This window comes from Atta cephalotes (genome assembly GCF_000143395.1).
Source record: "Atta cephalotes unplaced genomic scaffold scaffold00008, whole genome shotgun sequence".
Classification (NCBI taxonomy): domain Eukaryota; kingdom Metazoa; phylum Arthropoda; class Insecta; order Hymenoptera; family Formicidae; genus Atta; species Atta cephalotes.
This window is the reverse complement of record NW_012130072.1, coordinates 3511044-3531334: the sequence shown is the minus strand read 5'-3', so window position 1 is coordinate 3531334 and position 20291 is coordinate 3511044. Positions and strand designations below refer to the sequence as shown.

General features: G+C 30.0%; 3 protein-coding genes across 3 annotated transcripts in view; 1 reads left to right on the top strand and 2 right to left on the bottom strand.

The window, feature by feature from the left end:
- Positions 1-1843, bottom strand: part of LOC105627215 (UPF0609 protein C4orf27 homolog) — a 2379-nt gene extending 536 nt beyond the window's left edge. The window contains 5 exon segments of the mRNA XM_012208502.1: positions 238-476; positions 590-738; positions 847-1038; positions 1040-1381; positions 1703-1843. Of these exon segments, the coding sequence (XP_012063892.1) occupies positions 238-476; positions 590-738; positions 847-1038; positions 1040-1381; positions 1703-1843 (1063 nt within the window).
- A 548-nt stretch (positions 1844-2391) lies between these two features.
- LOC105627214 (sorting nexin-2-like) lies at positions 2392-5694 on the bottom strand. The gene is made up of 7 exons (XM_012208501.1): positions 5596-5694; positions 4655-4906; positions 4347-4593; positions 4100-4264; positions 3889-4010; positions 3253-3552; positions 2392-3180 (listed from the first exon to the last, which is right to left on the bottom strand). Exons 1-7 carry the CDS (start codon positions 5692-5694, stop codon positions 2833-2835), a joined length of 1533 nt encoding a protein of 510 aa, XP_012063891.1. The 3' UTR covers positions 2392-2832.
- Positions 5695-7536: 1842 nt separating this feature from the next.
- The window catches only part of LOC105627362 (lipid phosphate phosphohydrolase 1-like), a 103871-nt gene continuing 91116 nt past the window's right edge, over positions 7537-20291 (top strand). Inside the window, exon 1 of the mRNA XM_012208647.1 lies at positions 7537-7542. Coding sequence (XP_012064037.1) covers positions 7537-7542 — 6 coding nt within the window. The remainder of the gene's footprint in view (positions 7543-20291) is intronic.

Sequence of the window (20291 nt, the reverse complement as noted above, 5' to 3'; positions counted from 1 at the left end):
GTGTGTGTGTGTGTGTGTGTGTGTGTGTGTGTGTGTGTGTGTGTGTGTGTGTGTATATATAATATATAATAATAATATAATTAATTATTTATTATTATTATATATATATATATATATATATATATATATATATATATATACATATTATGTATTTATAAAATCTATTTATAAACGATCTATTTATAAAAAAAATTTGAATGTGTGCGCATTAAATACCATTAGTGCAATTGTACTTACTATCAGTTGCTGCCAAATCTCTGTAACCCAATTGAGTCTTCTTATCATAAGGTACAACTATACCAGCTTTATGAAAAGTTCGTGCTACAACCCGTTTCTCTCTCGCTCGCATATCTGCGGTATTTTTGTCCAAAGTTATTTTGTGCTGTTTGGCAAAATTCTTCAGTTGCGAATGCAAACGTATTATGCTGGTTTTCTCGAAAGGATTGACCGTTTTCACTTTGTTTTGCAAATAAGCACTACAATTTAAATATATATAAATAAGAGAATAAAGTGAAAAAAGATCATAGAAAAGCTTATATAAATATAGATCTATATATATTAAATCTCTTAAATTCTCGTATTTACTTACTCGACAGCACCAAATATATTTTCTGCAACGGGTTCAAATATGCCATTCACATTTGCTCGATTCTTTGCTATAAATATTGGTTTTTCTACTGCATCATCTCGCCAGTAACCAAAATGTAATCCTTCTTTATCATCACATTTCACAATAGTCTGTGGATATAATTCTTGTATTGTATAAATCTACATCTTTAGTGTCATAATCATGAATACAGTGTCATTTGACATTGTATTCATAAAATATTAATTTGTCTTATATACCTGAAATTCTGGAGGATCGTAATAATATCTCCAATGTATCAAATATTTTTCCTTATCGTTTTCACTAGAAGAAATTTTTATTTTACCATCCAAAATATCATATGGACCCACAAGTTTCAAGCGAACATATTTACAAGCTGAAAGAGGATTATCTTTTGATATGCTTTTACAAAATTCATAAAATTGAAAAAAAATCTTTCGGCATCTCAACCAGAAATAGATCCATAATAATTCTTTTGACATCCATCTCAGATATTGATGTATTCTCAGTTGCATTATTTTCAGTTGAATTAACTGGATTATGTCCATTCAATGATACTTTCTTATCTGATGTTTCCGTTTTCTCTTTAAACGTTTCATTGTTATCTATAATGACATCATTTCTTTTTGGATTTGAGAAAAAACTATGTAAATTTCTTTCAGAAGACTCGAGTGTCTTCTGCAATTTTCTTTGAGGATTTTGTGTTTGCACTTTTTTATCATCTCTAATAGGATGTTTTCTCTTTTCTCCAGTAATTATCTTTTCAGTTTTCTCCTAAGAAATCAGAAGGATAAATAAGAATTGTTTAGAGCGATTAAATTAATTGATGATTAATTCAACTAGCAGAATTGCTTAAAGCAAAATTTTAAACAATAATTCATTGTCCTTAATTATTCTTCCATATCTTAAAAAATAAAAATTAATAATGTTATTCCGATTAACAAAATATGTAAAACATTTATTTACCATAAGTTAATCATCGAGCAAGTTAATTGAATGATAATATTAATAATTGTTGAATTGTAATATTAATTAACGTTAGCGTATCAATTGCAAATTTGCCATATTTGTCGTCAGCTGAAGATTATACGTTACCGTTTCTCCTTTTGGCGGGTGTTTGTACTTGCTATGATGTTGCGGATTTTTTTGATAGCACTTAGTACCATACTTGCAAGGAATTCGTGAATCGTCTTTATACGCCTGAAATTCACTGTCCTTGACGTTGTTAGATGACATTATAGAAAATATTTTTAATATATTACACTGTTCTTCGTTATTATCGACAAATATGACTTTTATATGCGTCACATACGACCTAACATATGTGACACGATTATACCGTTGAGGTTATCTGTCTTTAAATTTAAATATCTGTTCTTTGACACTTTACTTATGTACTTTCTACACTTATTGCGTTGCATATGCGAAAAATGTGTCTGACAAATACCCTTTTTTTTCTAGTTGCGCTTCAATAAAAATAAACAAATTAGATCTTTTAACTGCAATTTTCATTTTTTTTTGCTACACTTAAATTTTGCGTTCTTCAAAACTTGAACGTTCCACTCGTTGCAAAATTGTTTTACTAAACACACATTTTTTACATTTCTTTCATCTGTTTTTACCAATGTAGATTGATTTTAATATCGGTTCAATTTATTTATCTTTTTTTTAGTTTTAAATATTAAAAAAAGATCAAGTCAAATCGAGATTAATCTATATTAGTAGAAACGAATAGACATAAATATATTTATATTCATTTTACTAAGTGCATGGAACGCAGATACTTATATAACCATGATTGATCTTTATTATCTAGTAACATTCTTTAACAAATTGTATAATATTTTATACGTACAATTACGTATAATGTAAATATAATATGGATATAAAGTAATCATAAAGAATTAATATATTATATATTGATAATAATTGAAATGTAATAAAAGTTTAAGACTTCTAGTTATGTTCGTCTAATTAGGATATATTCTCTTTCCTTTCATTTCATAATAATTTGGCAGTATCCCTGAATCACCCGTTTACTTTCCTTCTGTTCCTTCTTTTTTCAAATGCAAAATCCTCTCTATCCTCTTTCCACACAAAACTCAAATTCTCTTAATAAAATACGCCACAATGGAATAACTTGTCTCGACGAACATCACAGAAGTTACTTTTTTCGTATTATACGGTAGGTATCGGCCTTATTATCGTTTTTCTTAACGGAATGTTTACGCCACCGCTCGTGCTTCGGGTAAGAAACTCTCCCAGTACTTAATGAGTTGATTCTGATGTTGTAGCATTGATTCTAGGTATTCAATTAATTGTTTCTTGAAATCTTGCACTCTGACTAATTCGAAGCGTTCGACTTCCTCCTTTATCATCTTTGAAATATTGTCAAATTCTTCCTGACCTCTGTCTACTTTCGCTTCCCATTCTATGACCTCAGTAGCTGCTTGACTCGTCCTGTCTGTTCGGCTTGATTGTTCGAGTCGTGCTTTTTGCTCGCGTTTCTTGTTCAACATCAACTGAGCGTGTTGCCAATTTTGAAAGACTTTCACTCTCTCATGAAAAACATCCTGCAAAACAATGCCACATGTGAAAACAAAACATCAAGAATATAAATGCGATTGTAAATTATAAATACCAACTTTGATTGCGCCAATAAGCGCGACGTAATCCCTCAACATTTCTCCAAATTGATAGAGATCACTGTTGCTTTGCGTCTTCCTAATCACTTCAACTTTCTCCAGAGTTTCAGCTAATTGTGCCAAAGCTCTGCCAAGAGATGCTCCAGGTTCGCCATGGCCAAGAACAGCAATTGATTTCGCTGTAGCACCAGTGCAGTTCGCTAATTCCCTTCTTTGATTCGTTAAGGAATCGACCGCGGAATGTAAAGCGCGTAGCTGAATATCAAGAGAATCTATCTGCGACGTTTTTTCTTCGAACCACTGCAAAAATTACAAATCTTTATTCATCTCATTTCTTTTTCAATAATGAATAATTATACATACACTTAGCAATTGGTATACATTGTTTTTAAATATATCAATAAAATATTGTAATAAATATATTTTTGTGATATATTATGTGATAATGTTAAGTCTATTGACAGCAATGTGGATTAAATTAAAAATACGTGATATATAATGTACAAGACGATACGTCAATTTCAAGTAAACGTACCTTACCCTCTTCCTATTGCAAGCAACAAAAATATTGTTTCACGATACTTCATAGGAAATACATGCAAGAAGAAATATGGGATTACATTGAAGAAATCTCACCATATCGCTCTCGTCCATTTTATACGTTATCTTATTAACCGTTTCCCCAACTTTGTTGAAAAGCCGCATTACTCCTTTACCACTCAGTGCAGATGTATTGGTAGCTTTAGGCAATTCTACATCTAAAAAAAGAGAATCACTGATGTTTAATCAAAAGAACTTAATTTGTTAAAAAATTTCATGTGACTTATTATTTGTGAGTATCACTTACCAGCTTCTAAAAATTCTCTGAAATCAGGATCAATACTCAGAACTGGATGTGCAGCCGTTCTATTCAAATATCTCTCGAGAGCTGCTCTACGTCGTTCAAGAAATTCTGTGGAGCTCGAATTTTGCTCTTGATTTTTGTCCCCTGACATCTTTATTTTCGTCGTTCCTGTTGCGATATCATTTATATTTTTTAATGACTTTTTTATAACCGCGAATAAACTTAAGAAAAATTAATTTTATATTCCTACCAATTACACTTTTCTCTGGAGCTGGTGGAATTATCCTGCCATTCCTAAGATATTTCTCTGTCAATTTATCATGAAGACCTAAGAAATCACTGAAACGCCGAATCACGCTAAAGTTCCTTTTCTTAAAAATAAGCATATTTGTTCTCGTTTCAACTTTATATGCGACATAGGCACCCATTCCTTCACCAATCTTTTGAGGCGAAGTGACAGTAATCTTTAAGAAAACTTCAGATGTGTCTGCTGGAACCTACATAAATAGCACAGTGTTAAAGTTACATTTATATATATTAATGCATTATAATATATACCTCCTCCAAAGATCGAGAATGAATAATATTTGCAGACAAAGTATCTGCATTATCATTGATAGGAACATCATGAAGATCTCCGATGTCTGTATTCATTAGTCCTAGTGGAGGACTCAAAGGACCTGGAGCTGGGCTGGACATCGAGGAAAACGAATTCTCTTCTGGCATGTCTCGCAAAGACAGCTTTGGCAATTCTGCTTGCACCTTGGAGACTCCATTATAAGGCGAAGTATCTTCCAATTGGTTCTGTTCCTATGAACATAATAAATATTTCCAATTTACGTCTACAAATCTGTTGTTTATATTATGTTCTTGGCATGTTAATATCAAATCAAAATACAAGTTGCTTTCTATTTACACCAAAACTTAAATAATTTCAATTTGTGACATCGTAACTCAATTGAATGCCTATTTCTTTTCATTCTAACAAGTGAAATTTAATTGAGTTTTCATCTATAATCTGGATACAAGCTCCAGACAATGCACTGAGTTTTATTAATTCACGTTTAAAGTAGAATTATAAACTTGTATTATTATGGAATGACTTCGTCACCAAAATAAGCAAGTCATAATCTGAATATAAAATACATAACTTTAGACTCAGTATCACTGTGAAAATGGAAAGCAATTTAACTGCGGAGTTCACAGATTGTTTATATCAAATCAATTAAGATAAAGAGATCAAAGTACTAGTTTTTTGCAGCAGGAAATGTTTTGATCAGACAGAACGAAATGGACATAATTTCAACGAGTTCAATTTCCGATAACGTAAGGGCGTTAAAGATACACGTCTCACGACAATTATCATGCAACTATGAACGCAGATCAGTCTCGCAGCATCGCGGTATGCGGGCTCGTTGGGATTATCAATCTTTTTCTTTCTTTTCTTCTCTTGCGAAGTTTCGACTCCCGACGTAATGGATTGTTAGCTACGTTGATACCTGTACCGCGGACGCAAAGATATCCTCGTCGTCATCCTCCAGATCGTCCAATTTTGTCTCGTTGTCAAACAGCGGCGGCGATTCCGTCATATCGGCCATCTTCCTTGGTTCTGTTGAGTTCTGTCAAGCAACGGCGACGGTTACGCTTCTCGATCCACAGGGATCGGCCCCCCTGACGACGATTACGCCGACGACGTCAATTATCGCTGTCGGTATCGACGGCAGTATCGGCTCGAAAGCATGCAAGTTCACTTCCGTACGTATAAAAACGAGACCGAACTGAACTGGACTGTTCACGACTCCATGATTCGTTTAAAATTCCATTGTCATTGTCATCTCACTTACCGCGTGTCAACGCAGCAGGTCCGTTCATTTTAAAGGCATTTTCTGTACTCCAGAAATCTATTCAGAATTTATTTCATAGTATATTTTCTATTATATTTTTGTTTATCTCTGCGTTTTTTAATGCTTTCACGACTCCTTTTGCCTCTGCAATGTTCTAATATGTATTTATTTTGTTCTATTTCATTTAATTAATTTTTCTTAATATTATTTATTTTATTTTGTTCTAATTTTGTTGTTCAAATACGAAAAATAAACGCGAAAAATAGGAAAAGTAATATTAATTCCTTTTAGCTTTTTAAACATATAATATGTAAAAAAAAATAGAAAAACTATTATAAATTAAAATAATTACAAATAAAATTATTTAAAAGAAAGGCCAAAAAATAATAAATGATACTGTATTTTAATAAAGAAAAATATGTATAAGAAAAGACGAAAAAGAAAAATTCACATTTCTTTGTAAAATAATTATAATTCACGAAAACAACAATTAATTAATATTTCATATAAAAAAGAAGAAAGAAAAATTATACAAAGAAGACAATATCTCTACATAAAAAAGAAATACAAAAATTAAAGAAATACAAAAAAGAAATACAAAAATAAATTAAAAAATTAGAAATCGAAATAAAAAAAAGTAGGAACTAGAAAAGATAAACATCCAGCAAACGAGAATGGATTGAAATGAATTGGAATGGGATTCAGATTTTCAGAAATATTGATTCACGAATGTTAAAATGAATACTTTTCAATCCTGAATGCATTTTTATTCATTTATAAGAATTGCATGGAGCATATCTCTATGCCTTTCAATCTAAAAATAATATTAACTTTTTCTATGCATTGTGAATACTGTTCAATTCAAAATTTTGAATAGGAAATGCAGTTTTTCAATCCAATTGCATCCAATTGAATCTAATTGAATCCAATTGAATTCAATTAAATCCAAAAAAAGTATTCGCTATTTAAAATACGCATTCAGATAGAAAAAAATTTCAATCCATTTAAATCCATTCTTGTTTGCTGGCATCACGTCTCAAGAAAATGTGCAATATAATTTATGTTAAACTTTCTTTCAACTTTTCTTTTTTCTCTCTCCAGTTTTCTAATTATATATATTCATCGATTTTATTTTAAATGCAGAATGTGCAACATGATGCAACGATGCAGACCTGACCTTCATGATACGAGAGGGTAGAAATCTTCTCTATCGACCATATCGCGGAATGCCGAAAGAAAAGTATAAGTACGACTAATGAAGGAGAGGGGAGAGCAGACCCTCCCGCAAATCCCGCTTTCACCCACACCTCGCGATGACGATAGTTTGCGATAGTTGAATCACGACGACGGTGAGTACAGTGACGCGTTGCTCTGAGTGCGTCAGTGTATAGTCGGTATATATCAGTGTGTATCAGCGTGCTGTCACATATGACAGGTTGATGTCGCGTGACTTCACATCCGCGCAACATATATTCCGTGAAAACTCCGCGAAAAACAATTGATCGTGATTAAGTATCCGTGGAGCGGATATTGTGAATGAATTAATCGCCGATCGCATTGTACGGAACACCAGAAGGTCGCTATATAGGAACAAAGATGCAGGTGAGAAATTTTCATTTTTTTTATTCCTCGCGTACTTTTTGCGCACGTTTAAGGAGCGAAAAAGAGAGAGAAAGGGGGGGGGGAAGTGAGAAAGAGAAAGAGAGAGATCGTGTGAAAAAAAATAATGAAAACTCTCTCTTGCCGAGAAACTTCTCTTTCTTTTCTCTTTTCTTGAACATGTACGATTGAAAATTCCCGTTTAGCTATGTCTCATGAATATAAAACAACCGCTGCGTCGCAGACGCGAGATGGTTTGGAATTTCCCGCAATTCCTATTCGCGTCCCGCTTCGCGCGGTTACAATTACGCGAAGAATTTCCGACTGAAAACGCACAGATTTAAATGCGCCGAAAACAGAGATTTATAAAGCTATAATTTTTTAATGACGATTTTACTAGGAATGTCGTTACGCAGATATTTTACAGAGTGAAAAAGCTGTGCAACGACAATATAAAGGTACATTTTCATGCTAACGCTGGACGCTCATTTTTAACGTCAAAACCGATTAAAATTGATGATAAAAATTGATGAATATCAAGCATCAATTTGATCACGTGACCTGTTTTGACTTTACGATTCCGAACTGTTGTTAAAAGTTATAAAATAAGTTTACTGAGGCGGTTCTGATTCCCACCTAAATGCTCCTCAGATGTCATGTCATCTTATCTTATTTAACGTTCAATAAATAACAAAGATGACATGACATCTGGAGTAAAGCTCTGTATTAATAAAAGTAGCGCATTTCTTTGATTTACGTCGAGATGCCGACAACTTTCCTATTGGCTATTTCGATCGCCATTTTCGATCGAGTTGTCTGTTAGTCCAATAAACGCTTAATATTATTGGTATGATTAGTTATAATACCAATATGGCGGACTTTTGCGCTGCTTTTATTAATATAGAGCTTTACATCTGAGGAGCACTCAGGTAGGAATCCGAATATCCCTTGGATATTAATCATACAACTTTTTCTAGAGTAAAAATGTGAAAAGTAAAAATTTTTTATTTGTATGTGTATATATGTTATATTGCATTTATATGTTGAGTGTAAAATTATAATGATATTATGATGTTGTTAATTAGTATTCAATGTTTTTTTTTGTAAGAAATCTTTTAATCTTCCATAGAGGAAATAAAAAGAAATGCGATACTTTCAACAATGCTCGAATTTAAGACTCAAATTATCATCGCTTTTGTGACAAGTTCTATCGATTTACTTTAACCTTTTTATGGAAAAAGTTAATTTTATTTATTATGTGAATTTTTTATTCTTTTTTCGTCTTTCGATTTTTACACTGACTAAATCGGTATCTCGAAAATATTTAGATGTTTTTTTAGTTGATTCACTAACTACTGATAGTTAATTAAAAAAACATTGGTCTTGCAAAATAAATAGTTAGTTACTAATGATTAGAAGACTAATAATTATCAGAATAATCATACGTATTATCCCTCAAACTAATAATCAATCAGAAAATGATGGTTGATAATCTAATGATCTAATCTGTAATTAAAAACGAATGTTATCTATAAACGTATAAATATATACGTTTCTTTTGTCTCGATATAATTTTTATAAGTTACATACAAGTCATTACAAAAACTTTTTGCGATAATTTACGTATTTATAGTTTGTTCTTATTTCAAAATTAAAAGATGTTAATATCGCTCTTATGATTAGTTATGCTCTTATGATTACACTGACAGAAATGTTTTGATATATATTTTGTTGCTATGTAACTCTAACAAAAACTTTCTTATTTTTTCATTTAGAGATCGTGTTATTCTAATCAAAATTTGATTATTCTAATCAAATTTTTATTATAACAACAAATTTGCTGAGATCAACACAAATAATTCAAAAAACATTTTAAAGTTTGAAGTCTCTACTTTTTCAGATAGATAATTTAAATAACAATTAATTCGACTGATTTTTTATGGAGTTGCAAAGATATAAATGGATATTCTTTAAATCTAAAAATTTTTATTAAAACTCTATAAAGTTCCAAAGCATGAATTAAAAATTACATACAAAAGCAATTAATAGATTTTAAAAGACTGAATCTTTATCTTTAATTTACTTGTTGTTAGCATTGTACGTTTTTTTTATTAAAACTCTACAAAGTTCCAAAGCATGAATTAAAAATTATATACAAAAGCAATTAATAGATTTTAAAAGACTGAATCTTTATCTTTAATTTACTTGTGAGCATTGTACGTTTTTTTTCATTGACTTATCCAACAGTGAAGCAAAAGAGTCTTTTTACTTTAACTGTTCATAAAAAATAAACAAACAGCGCTTAAAAAAACGATTTTCTTTAAAAAAAAAACGAATATGAAGGTTTAAATTTTCTCTTTAAAATACGCCTACCATTTTTTTATATAAAGAAAATTTCATTTGTAAACTTCACTCAATGAGGCGCTAGAAATTTAAGGATTGACATGTTTTCGTTTATGATAATATATCTCAGCGAGAAATATTAAGAATGTTATGATTTTAACGTAATTTATGTCCTCCGTGTTCAAAGCAATGATTTTGAGCAAAACAACGTTTATGCTATCGCAATATACCCGTCATATTTTGTGTGAAGGTTACACGTTCAAATTTATGTTTTTAAATGCGTTTTTATGTTGTATTATGTATATGACGGATATACACAATAGAGATAAGTGCGACCAAATTGAAATCTTCCTAATTGTTTTAAAAAATATCATTACTCTTTTATTCAAGCAATCAAAGTAAAAAAAATCACTTTTTGTTTCAATATTGAATAATTCGATAAAAAAAAATTATACAATACTCAACAAATACGCAAATTAAAAATGAAGATTCATTTCATTGAAAAATGTAAATTGCTTTTATGTGCGATTTTTAGTTCACATCATGAAACTTCGCAAAATTTTGAGATTTGACAAATTTCTATTTGTTCGTCAATTTATTCGCGTATTCTGTAAAAAGTCAGTTAGATTGTTATATAAACTATCTATTTGAATTAAAAATAGAGATTTCACGTTTTAACATGCTTTTTGAATTATTTCATTGTAATCATTTTTATGAAGTTATATTCTCTTGAAAATTACTTATTTTTTGAAAGAATACACGATTCCTTAGTTTCTTGAGTGTATAAAACAATTATAAATTCCGACAATCTTCATAAAATTAAATTTCTTAAAATTCTTTAATTTTATTCTTTATTTTCGGATTTTAACAAATGCGTTAATTTATGAATTTTTTATAAAAATATACATAAAAGCATTCACAAATGTACATATTCATAGTTTGAAAGAATAATGGAAGAATTGTGTATTAAATATTAGTGTAGTAAATATTAAAATCATTCTTTACGCGTGCAGAGTATATTCAATTAAATATGTAAATTTGTCAAAATTATACAGCTTTATGTATGAATTGCAAATCTTTTATTAAATTAGATTTATCAAATATCAAATTAATTTGAAATTAATTTGTCTTATGATAGATATACAAAATTATTTTTCAAATACATGAATTTTGAAACTATTATTTTTTAACTCTTTTATTTCCTGTGAGTTAACTGTCAAATAGCTGTATTTAAAATCATAAAATATTATTACATTTATATCTAAATTGCCGATCTGAATATACATAGTTTTTTTACATGGCTATATCAGGACTTTACGTTTATACAACATAATATTTTGATAAGTATTTTTTAAAACTTTTCGATAAAATAAAATATCATGTTAACTTTACAGATAATGAAAATAAAAGTTTCGTAATTTTTACATTAAAAAAAAAACAAAATAAAAATATGACGAATTTGGACTAATTTTGGTCTTTTTGTATAAAAGATCAAATTTTTGTATAAAAATTGCGGTATTTTTATTTTTATAAAAAGTGGAAAAGAATTATAAAAAGTGCTAAAAATTAGAATTATGATCATATTAGATTTGGTTTATGTTTTATTTAATTAAGATACTCATTATTATTAAATATTAAATCTGAAATATAAATATTGTACTGACACACTTATTAAAATTATCATGATATCGCGCGATCTTGATAGACCTATCTTTTATCAAATAAGCAAAAATTAATTCTTTCTTTCATCCAATCAATATAAAGACCTGAAAAGGTCGAATGAGGGCAGAGAGCGTATCTGCACGATGCGACGCGGCGCATTTTCGGAGCCGACCGAATCGACCTCGTTCACCCTAAGGTCTGATGATCTAAGAATGGGTCGGAGGATGCGAAGGGCCCCTGATAGAGAGAGGGTCTCGCACAATGCACGACGCAACTGTAAACCGTGAACAGCGGGAACACGCGGTGTCTGTTCGACGGTAACAACAACCACGACGATGACGATGTTGGTGATGATGGCAATGGTGGTGGTTGCTGATGGTAGTGGGGAAGCAGGGTAGAGAGAACATTTAATTTGAGTTTGCGAGGAAGTAGTTGATTGGAGATGCGAGGTACGGGCTCGTTGGCGGGAGAGCAGTTTCAGTTCGACCGTTGATCTTGTTAGACCTTTCGGGAGATCCTTTTGCTAAGATCGCGATTGCCGATCCCAATCGCAATTGATTTCGAACGAACGATTGTGCGACGTGTGCACGCTTTCTTTGGTGCGAGACGCGCCGTTCTTTTTTTTTTGCGAGATTACGATTTCGGGCAATGACCCAAAATTCGATCTCGCTATCAAATTCGCAATTTCCACATTTATGGAACAGCCACGTGAGAAGCGACAATCAAGTTCTCTGACGAACGAGTTCGTAGGTTGAATCAACAATGCATCACGTTGCATAAATTTTAAATCTCGAGATTGAGCGCAGCTTTTGCAGGTACTTTTTGCGTTGAAGATTGTCGACGATAGTTTTCATGTACTTTTGTTAGTGTGCGCTTTGCGACTGTAACATTTCACTCTGAACTTGGCTCTGTTTGAATTCTACTTACGACATCTCTCTCTCTCTCTCTCTCTCTCTCTCTCTCTCTCTCTCTTTCCCTTGTATAATCTACCTGCTTCAATGTTTCAAAAGGATTTTGAACTTAATTAGATTTGGAGTAATGCAAAATATTTATATGCTTACCAATTTATTGTTGTAAATATGATATAGGATATTCTAAAAAATATTTCTGTATTCGATATATTCTAAAATATATCTACGATATACATTCAATGAAGAAAAATAAGACTAGAAAGATTTTGAACTACTTTTATATTTATATCATAATTTTTTTATACTTTTTGTAAACTTTTTTTGATAGAATTTATGATTGCATGTAAAAAAATTGAAGAAAAAAGCGATATACAAATACATACAAAATGTAAGAGATTGAATATATATATATATATATATATATATACAACCGTAATGTGCAAACCGTAAATATGCAAATTTAGTTTATTTCTCGTAGTACGCCCATCTATGTATTATTTTATATACATAATTCAGCTTCATACGTAACTAATTAACGTAATCTTAACTGCTCGAATTTTTAATTATATTTGCCAGCTATAATTAAAATACCTGTCAGGTGTCTGATTGTTATATATTTTCTTTTTTCTCTTCTTTTATTTTCTATTGTTGATAAGCAAAGGCAATTTGCCTTTATATTTCATCGACAACAAAACATTGAATCGACAAATCGATCGTAAAAGAGTTTTATCTAACGGCACATGAAAACGGATATTCTGTAACAAAAAAGTATATCGCATATATTTCAAAATTATGGTTTGGAAAAGATAGTTAACCGTAATGATTATTTGCCGCGTCGAAAAATTACGAGTGCGAACATAAATATCCATTTTTCCTAGCAACGACTATTAAAATGTAGACTATTTGGTACAATGAGTAATATCGATAACACTTGTGTGATTTTTACTTGAATGGTAGATAATTCTATTTATTAACAGATAGAAAGCACATTGATCTATTTTAATAACTTTTACTAGAAATACTTTTATCTCAGAATATTCTCTGACAGTAATAAGTATTATGCGAATGATATGCAGTTTATAAATACAGATAACGCGTTAAAAGGTATTAATAAAAACTTTGACAGTTTGTCAATTTTTTATTCAAATTGAGAACTGTCTGCTGATTTACCGACATTGATCGCGCTATTGTGTAGCAATATCGCTTTCAAAACAAATTTAACTATCTTACTGCCGTTAGATACATACGAGAGAATTCATAAAATATTTTCTTTGGTCGGCATTTATAGTCCGTTCTTATTTCTAGATCGTCTTAAGTAATGCCTTAAGTGTATTTGCTAATACAGCTCTCTGACCGGTATTCATAGTCAGATATTCAAGACTTTATTTAAGTACAGTCTTAAGAAGTCAAGAATTAAAGGACCATATCAGCGTCTTAAGATTTTACTTAAGACAGTCTTGAGATAAGAACTATGAATAAGGACTACGAATACTGTTCTCTGATTGTTTCATGGCATTTTAAGATTGTACTTAAGACAGCCTTAAATAAGAATCGATTATGAATACCGCCGATCGTAATCATAGCGATTGGAATTGGCGATTGCTTTTCAACCAGTCAGAGCACAGCTGTCCTCGATTATTTTATTCTAAAAAAATTGATTGAAAAATGATCGTTAATCATCAATCATAATCGTAATCGCTAGTGTAATTACAGTTTTACAAATACACTTATACTTTACATTCAATTATAATTGCCGTCAGTTTTAATAATTCATGTTTAAGTGCAACTTAATCTATGTTTTTCTCTGTAAATTTAAATCAATCTTATTTGCCACGTTAATATTTTTATAGGAGTTTGTATATCAAGCTCATTATAGAAATTATTTATTCACTTATTCAGCTTCACTAATTAATTTTTTAACGATAGATAAAAATCATTAATTTTTTATGATTGACAAATATATGTTTACAGCAATCTTAATATTAATTTGTAATAAAATAAAAACTTATTAAAAGTCAAATGAAAGGAAAATTCAGGAGAGAAACCTTTTAAGATTTGAAATTTCTTAAAATCGCAAGCGTTACATTCGCATTACAATACTATATATTATTTTTTTAGCGGTCAGATCATATCTTGTCGTCGGTGAACAAAACGGCGCGCGTAGCGATTAACAATACATGGACACAAATAGCGCCCGCGAGATTGGAATTGTGGAAATATACGCGACGAACGTAAAAAGATTAAAATTTATCATGGGAAAGGGGAATAACGACACGCGAGAGCCTCTCGAATTGATGCGAGTAATGAAAAATGATGCGCAGAAAGTTACAGGAACGAGTACACAACGTTACTCCCTCATATTATATGCGAAACCCCTCGGTGTTGTCTGATGAGGCCCTGCAGTCGTTTTCCCCCTAATTATCTCATAGTGGATGACCGAGTTGGACGCACACCTAACTTTCCCCTCCTTGAAACGCGGATATATTATCGCGTTTTAAAGTAAGTGTCGTTAATCGATGCAACGACGATGACGACCAATTAATCGGATTTTCCGCTCGGAACACGCGCGATTATTATCTTTATTTACAATAGACGAAAGATTATGTCCTAGATTTATAGCAAATTTTCGAGTTCGTATTATTACGATAAATTGTAGCGAATGTATTACGAGGAATGTACAGTAAAATTTGAATGCGATGCACAAAAAAGTAAGTTAATACATTTTTGCTGTGCAGTATATCTTATTGAAGGAATAAAACTAAATAGTAATCTTTGAGTTAAAAACGGTCTTTTTTCCTTATAATTAAAATTTTGATTAGAATTTGAGAAAGTGAATTTTTGAAAAGATTTTTAAGAGTTTTCAAATCCTTTTTTTAAATTTTGTTCATTTTTAACGAAGTTGCTTGAATTTTGAAGTTTATAACGCTTTGATTTCAACCCAATGCTTGTTTATTTTTTATTTATTAACAACTGCATGTAATAATAGTATGTATTTGTCAATAAGATTAATGTTTTTATATAATATATGTTATGATATACATTGTTGATAGACCGGAATGTTGAAATTCGCATCACGGCACTATGCTCTCAGCGAATCGCAAAGAATTAATTTTATTGGTCGTTATAAAAACTTAATTACCGTTTATAAAAAAAATTTGAACTTTGAAATCTTATTTTTTTATTTATATTTATAAGGATATATTCGATTATTTTAGATGAAAATATAAAATGCGCAGAAAGGAAATTTTTTTTAAGAAAAAAATGAATAAAATAATTTGTTAAATGTGTCCTTAATCCCAATTAAAATTGTTGAGGAAGATTCTACGAAATTTGAATAAATAAAATTCAAATAATCATTTAGTATGTTCAGCTTATCGAACTGTCACATGATTTATATGCGATCAAATACATGTAGTAACGTGTGAATAATCATTCATAAGTAATGTCATAAATAATTTGCATACAATTTGGCACAAAGTCTTGATAAGCATATTGAAATTTCTTTTATTCTTCAATAATAAGAAATTCTATATAACGTAAATAAAATTTAATATTTAATTTAATACTTAATTTAATACTTAATTAATTTTTTACATTTAAAATACAATCATAACGATAATAATGATTCAATGGAATACAAATAATAATTTAATGCGCTTTGTAAAAAAATTGGAATTAGAAATTAGATAAAAAGTAAAAGAGTTAATCATAAATTAATAAACAATGCAGCGATTATTACGTATTATTATTATTTAATGTCATATTATGTAAAAACTACATTTTATTTATGTTGATAATATATTGCGACATAAAATATGTTTTATATAAATTGCTCGTAAAAGCAAGTAATATGAACACTTTAAAGCGTTACAATCGCTTTTTTGACGTAGGAAAATCGTAATTATCACACGGTATATTCATTCGTGTGTAGCACATTTTTTTGCTATGCATTATATCTTATTAAAGGAACACAACTAAAATATAATCTTTAAGTTAAAAACAGTTTCTTTTTCTTAGAATTAACATTTTGATTAGAATTTGAAAAATTGAAAGTCATATTATATCGTATATGTATATAATAAAAATATGGATTTTTAGATGAACTTCAAATTGACCTTAATTTAATGCAGAAATTGTATAAGCATTATATTATAGTTGAAGATTCAAGAAATTCAAGAAAGATATCACTCTTTGATTTTTTTCACTGAAAACGATTTTTGAGATTTCATGTATTTTATGAAACGCTTTGTATATTAAGCGAGAGTGGTATAATCTCCGAGTAAAATTAATCAAAGCATTACATTCGGCAATGAAGTGGCGGGTAGGCTGGCAAAATTGCGGACTCAGATGAACCCAGATGACTGAACAGACTGTTGGCGTATCCTTTACTTTAGATAAAAAATCGGCAACTGTTTAGACCAGAAGCACCCAATCTGCTTGGAGGCCGACAAACAATCTAAATGTTAAACAATCAATTCTTATCAAATAAAACAAAATTTTTTGGTCTTCTTATGGGACTCTTAGAACTCACTTATGCAAACTCAATTGCTGAGCAAAAGAATTATCGATTATGTAGAATAGGACGTATAAAGACGAAAAAACACAGATTCGAAGACTTTATCTTTTTTTTGTCAATCTGAATGCTGAAAAAATATACCAAAAAACTTTGATTCCGTCTGTCTAACGCTGATTTATCAGTAAAGCTAAAGATTGGTTACTCTAGAAGAATAATAATCCCAAACATTGAAATCGGCTCTGGAAAGAGAGAAATGACATCGAGATACTCCACTGGCCTTCACAATCATCCGATACGAATCCCATTGAAAATGTGTGATCACTCATCAAGAGAAAACTTCGTAGAAAACCGACATCAACTTCAAAGCAAAATTCGACGAATCTAGAAGTGAATATGCGATTTCTTTAGTGGAAAGTATGCCTCGGAGAGATTTATTATGAGACGCTGCCGGCGATTAGACTCCTTATTAATATAAATGTATTTTGGCTATAATTCTACTGAATAATCAATACAAAATTCAAAGCCATTTTTTTTTCAGATAGGCCTGTTACATTCTTACTTAAACAAACTATACTTACAATCTATGAGGCATTCCACGTCAAACCGAGTACTTTTGAAATATCGTCTTATTTTTTTTTCTCGAAACATGTGTTTCATGTTTTTATCTGTAGTAATACGTTAGAGATTTAAAAAAAATAAAATGATAATGTTTCAAAGTTTATTGATTTGATGGAATGCCTCATAGATTGTAAGTATATACTAATAAAGTCATTTTAAAGAGAAAACATGTAAAGTATTAACTTACTTTTAATACAAATTAGTACAAATTTAGCTGTGTTAATTTTTGTATTTTTGTGTTAAATTTTGTATTTTTTTAGTGGTCCTGCCAGCTTAAATATTACAATAAATTAGCAGTGCCTATTTTCTTGGGAATGACATATAAAATTGTTTTGGTGGTAGCAAATTCAATCCTATATATGATTTCTGATATTATTTTTCTTTTATTTTGAATTTGGTCAACTTAATATTAAGCTAGCACTGCCATAATTTTTTTCAAAATGGCACATGATACAAAATTATCATTAATGATACAATTTAGTACAAAAATTTCGATAGATCCAATTTTATTCTACTGATTTGGTTCTGTTAGCTTTATAGAGCTGAGGATAAGTTTCATAAGTATAGTGCATTATTCTGAACTGACTCAACCTCAAGAATCAGCGAGGAATTTCTTTAGATTTAGATTTAGAGATTGGCTTAGCCCCACTCGCTATTGCAATTATTACCACTACTAGTTAAAGCATTGTATAGCCACAACCTACGTATTATTTCTTTCTTTCCACCGGAAGAGTGGAAGAGAATGCATCGCGACTCACGAACTCTGTTTTACGTCAAGGAGTAGAAGAAAATGATCTAAAGTTGGAATGATTTACTAGTTGCACGAACGAGATAGGCTGTAAAAGAAAGCTGCGGATCCAATAGGTGGTCGAAATAATTTCTTTGCGATGTAGGTGATAGAAAATTCAAGATTAATTCTATTCTTTGAGAACGATGATGATTCATTCGTATACATATAATGAATTGTATTTTTCATCTTTTCCACGCGCGTCCTACTAAAAGTATCTACCTTTTTTGTATATGAACGTTTCATTGTCTATCGAAATTTAAAAAGTACAATTAAATGTTATTAACCTACGTGTATTTATAAGCATGTTAACGTAGGCATTCTCGTAGGTGCATGCTAACAATAAGTATTTTGATAAATCTGCATCAATAGTATATCTATTATATTGTTAAAATTATGTACAGATAAAATATATTATTTAATTTTTTATATTATTTAATATATATAATTTAATATACTATTTAATATAAAATTTATATAAATAAATGATTTAAAATTAAAATAGAAAAACAAAGGGAGATCGACATGCAAGATTGATAGCGAATATTTTATATTTAAATTTAATATAATATTCACAACCATAAAATAAATATGGAATAATTATATATGTTTATGAATATTTATGCGTATTATGTATATTTGTACATATTTATACATGCAGTCATGCATGAAATATTTTTTAGCGAGCGAAGCGATACAGACCGATTACCAGAAACATTTCTTTACTTAATATCAACTTCCCCCACATAGTTCAAGATTACCCTCTCCTTGATCTTCTCCACAAATCGAGTATATAAGACTGCCATGAAAAGAATTTATATCATAACATAATATCTTAACGAGAAGAGAGGTATTATAGTCATCCACTATTTGAAATTATTTCATAGAAGTTTACTGTGACACAGGTATAATTTTTTTATATGAATTTATATGAAGACTTCAATTATGAATTCACAAATTATTGTAAATAATTAAGAAATTGATTGTGCTCACTAGAATCTGGAAATTTTGTGTTAATCAATAATCGATTAAGAATTCATTGGACTATTGGACTTTAAAAAAAAATTAAATTCCACTGGATCTTATAACAAATTTAATTTCGACACACTTTGAACTATCATTAGATTTCCTAATTTACTTTAGATCGTAGAAATATTTTAACGAACATTTTTACATAATTATCTTTTTAACAGTATAGATTATAATGATTATAAGACTCAGATTTTAGGTACTTCGCGAAAAATAAATTTCTTATATATGGTATACTGAAAATTAATTAAGCCCGAAATGTATATTTTTAATTTGTGAATCTATTAAATTTAAATATAATAAATCTAAATATTCGCTACCAATATCTTACGTTGTGACATCCTTTTTTGTTTTTCCATTTTTATAAAATTTATACTATATTTAAAATATTGCTAAAATTTTCGATTTATATTCCCAAAGTTTACAGTTTTCTCACGCTAAAAAAAATAATCGTACCAGAATCATACCAGTATTTGTTAATGCAGATAATACGGTAAACTTATCACTTCATGATCGCATTAGATATAACAAAGCTTAATGTTTGGGGGCGATAAGTATGCCAAGGGCGGCTAGAAGCTGCAGTTAAGAGGTTGGTTCCTGTTGGTCGTTTAAGCAGTGTAATAAAATTCCTAACGTCTATCTGTTAATCTATTAGCGATAAAAATATTATTTTTTTAAAATAGCGATTAATAAATTTTAATATGCAACCCAGTAAACGAGAATGGATTGAAATGAATTAAAAAATTGCAATTCATTTTAATTTTCCGAGTTCGCACTTTAGAGTTCGGAGCTGAATTGAAATGAATTGAAATGAATTAATATCTGAGGGCATAAATTTGTTTCTCTTCACGAACATGAATAGTATGTATACTTTGTAATGAAGAAA

Excerpts from the sequence above, each read along its gene's own strand:
- LOC105627214 (XM_012208501.1), bottom strand. The coding sequence starts at position 5,694 with ATGGCCGATATGACGGAATCGCCGCCGCTGTTTGACAACGAGACAAAA. Across the intron at positions 4,265-4,346 it reads TCCAGAGAAAAGTGTAATTG|GAACGACGAAAATAAAGATG; the intron begins GTAGGAATATAA and ends ATATCGCAACAG. Across the intron at positions 4,011-4,099 it reads CAGAGAATTTTTAGAAGCTG|ATGTAGAATTGCCTAAAGCT; the intron begins GTAAGTGATACT and ends CTCTTTTTTTAG.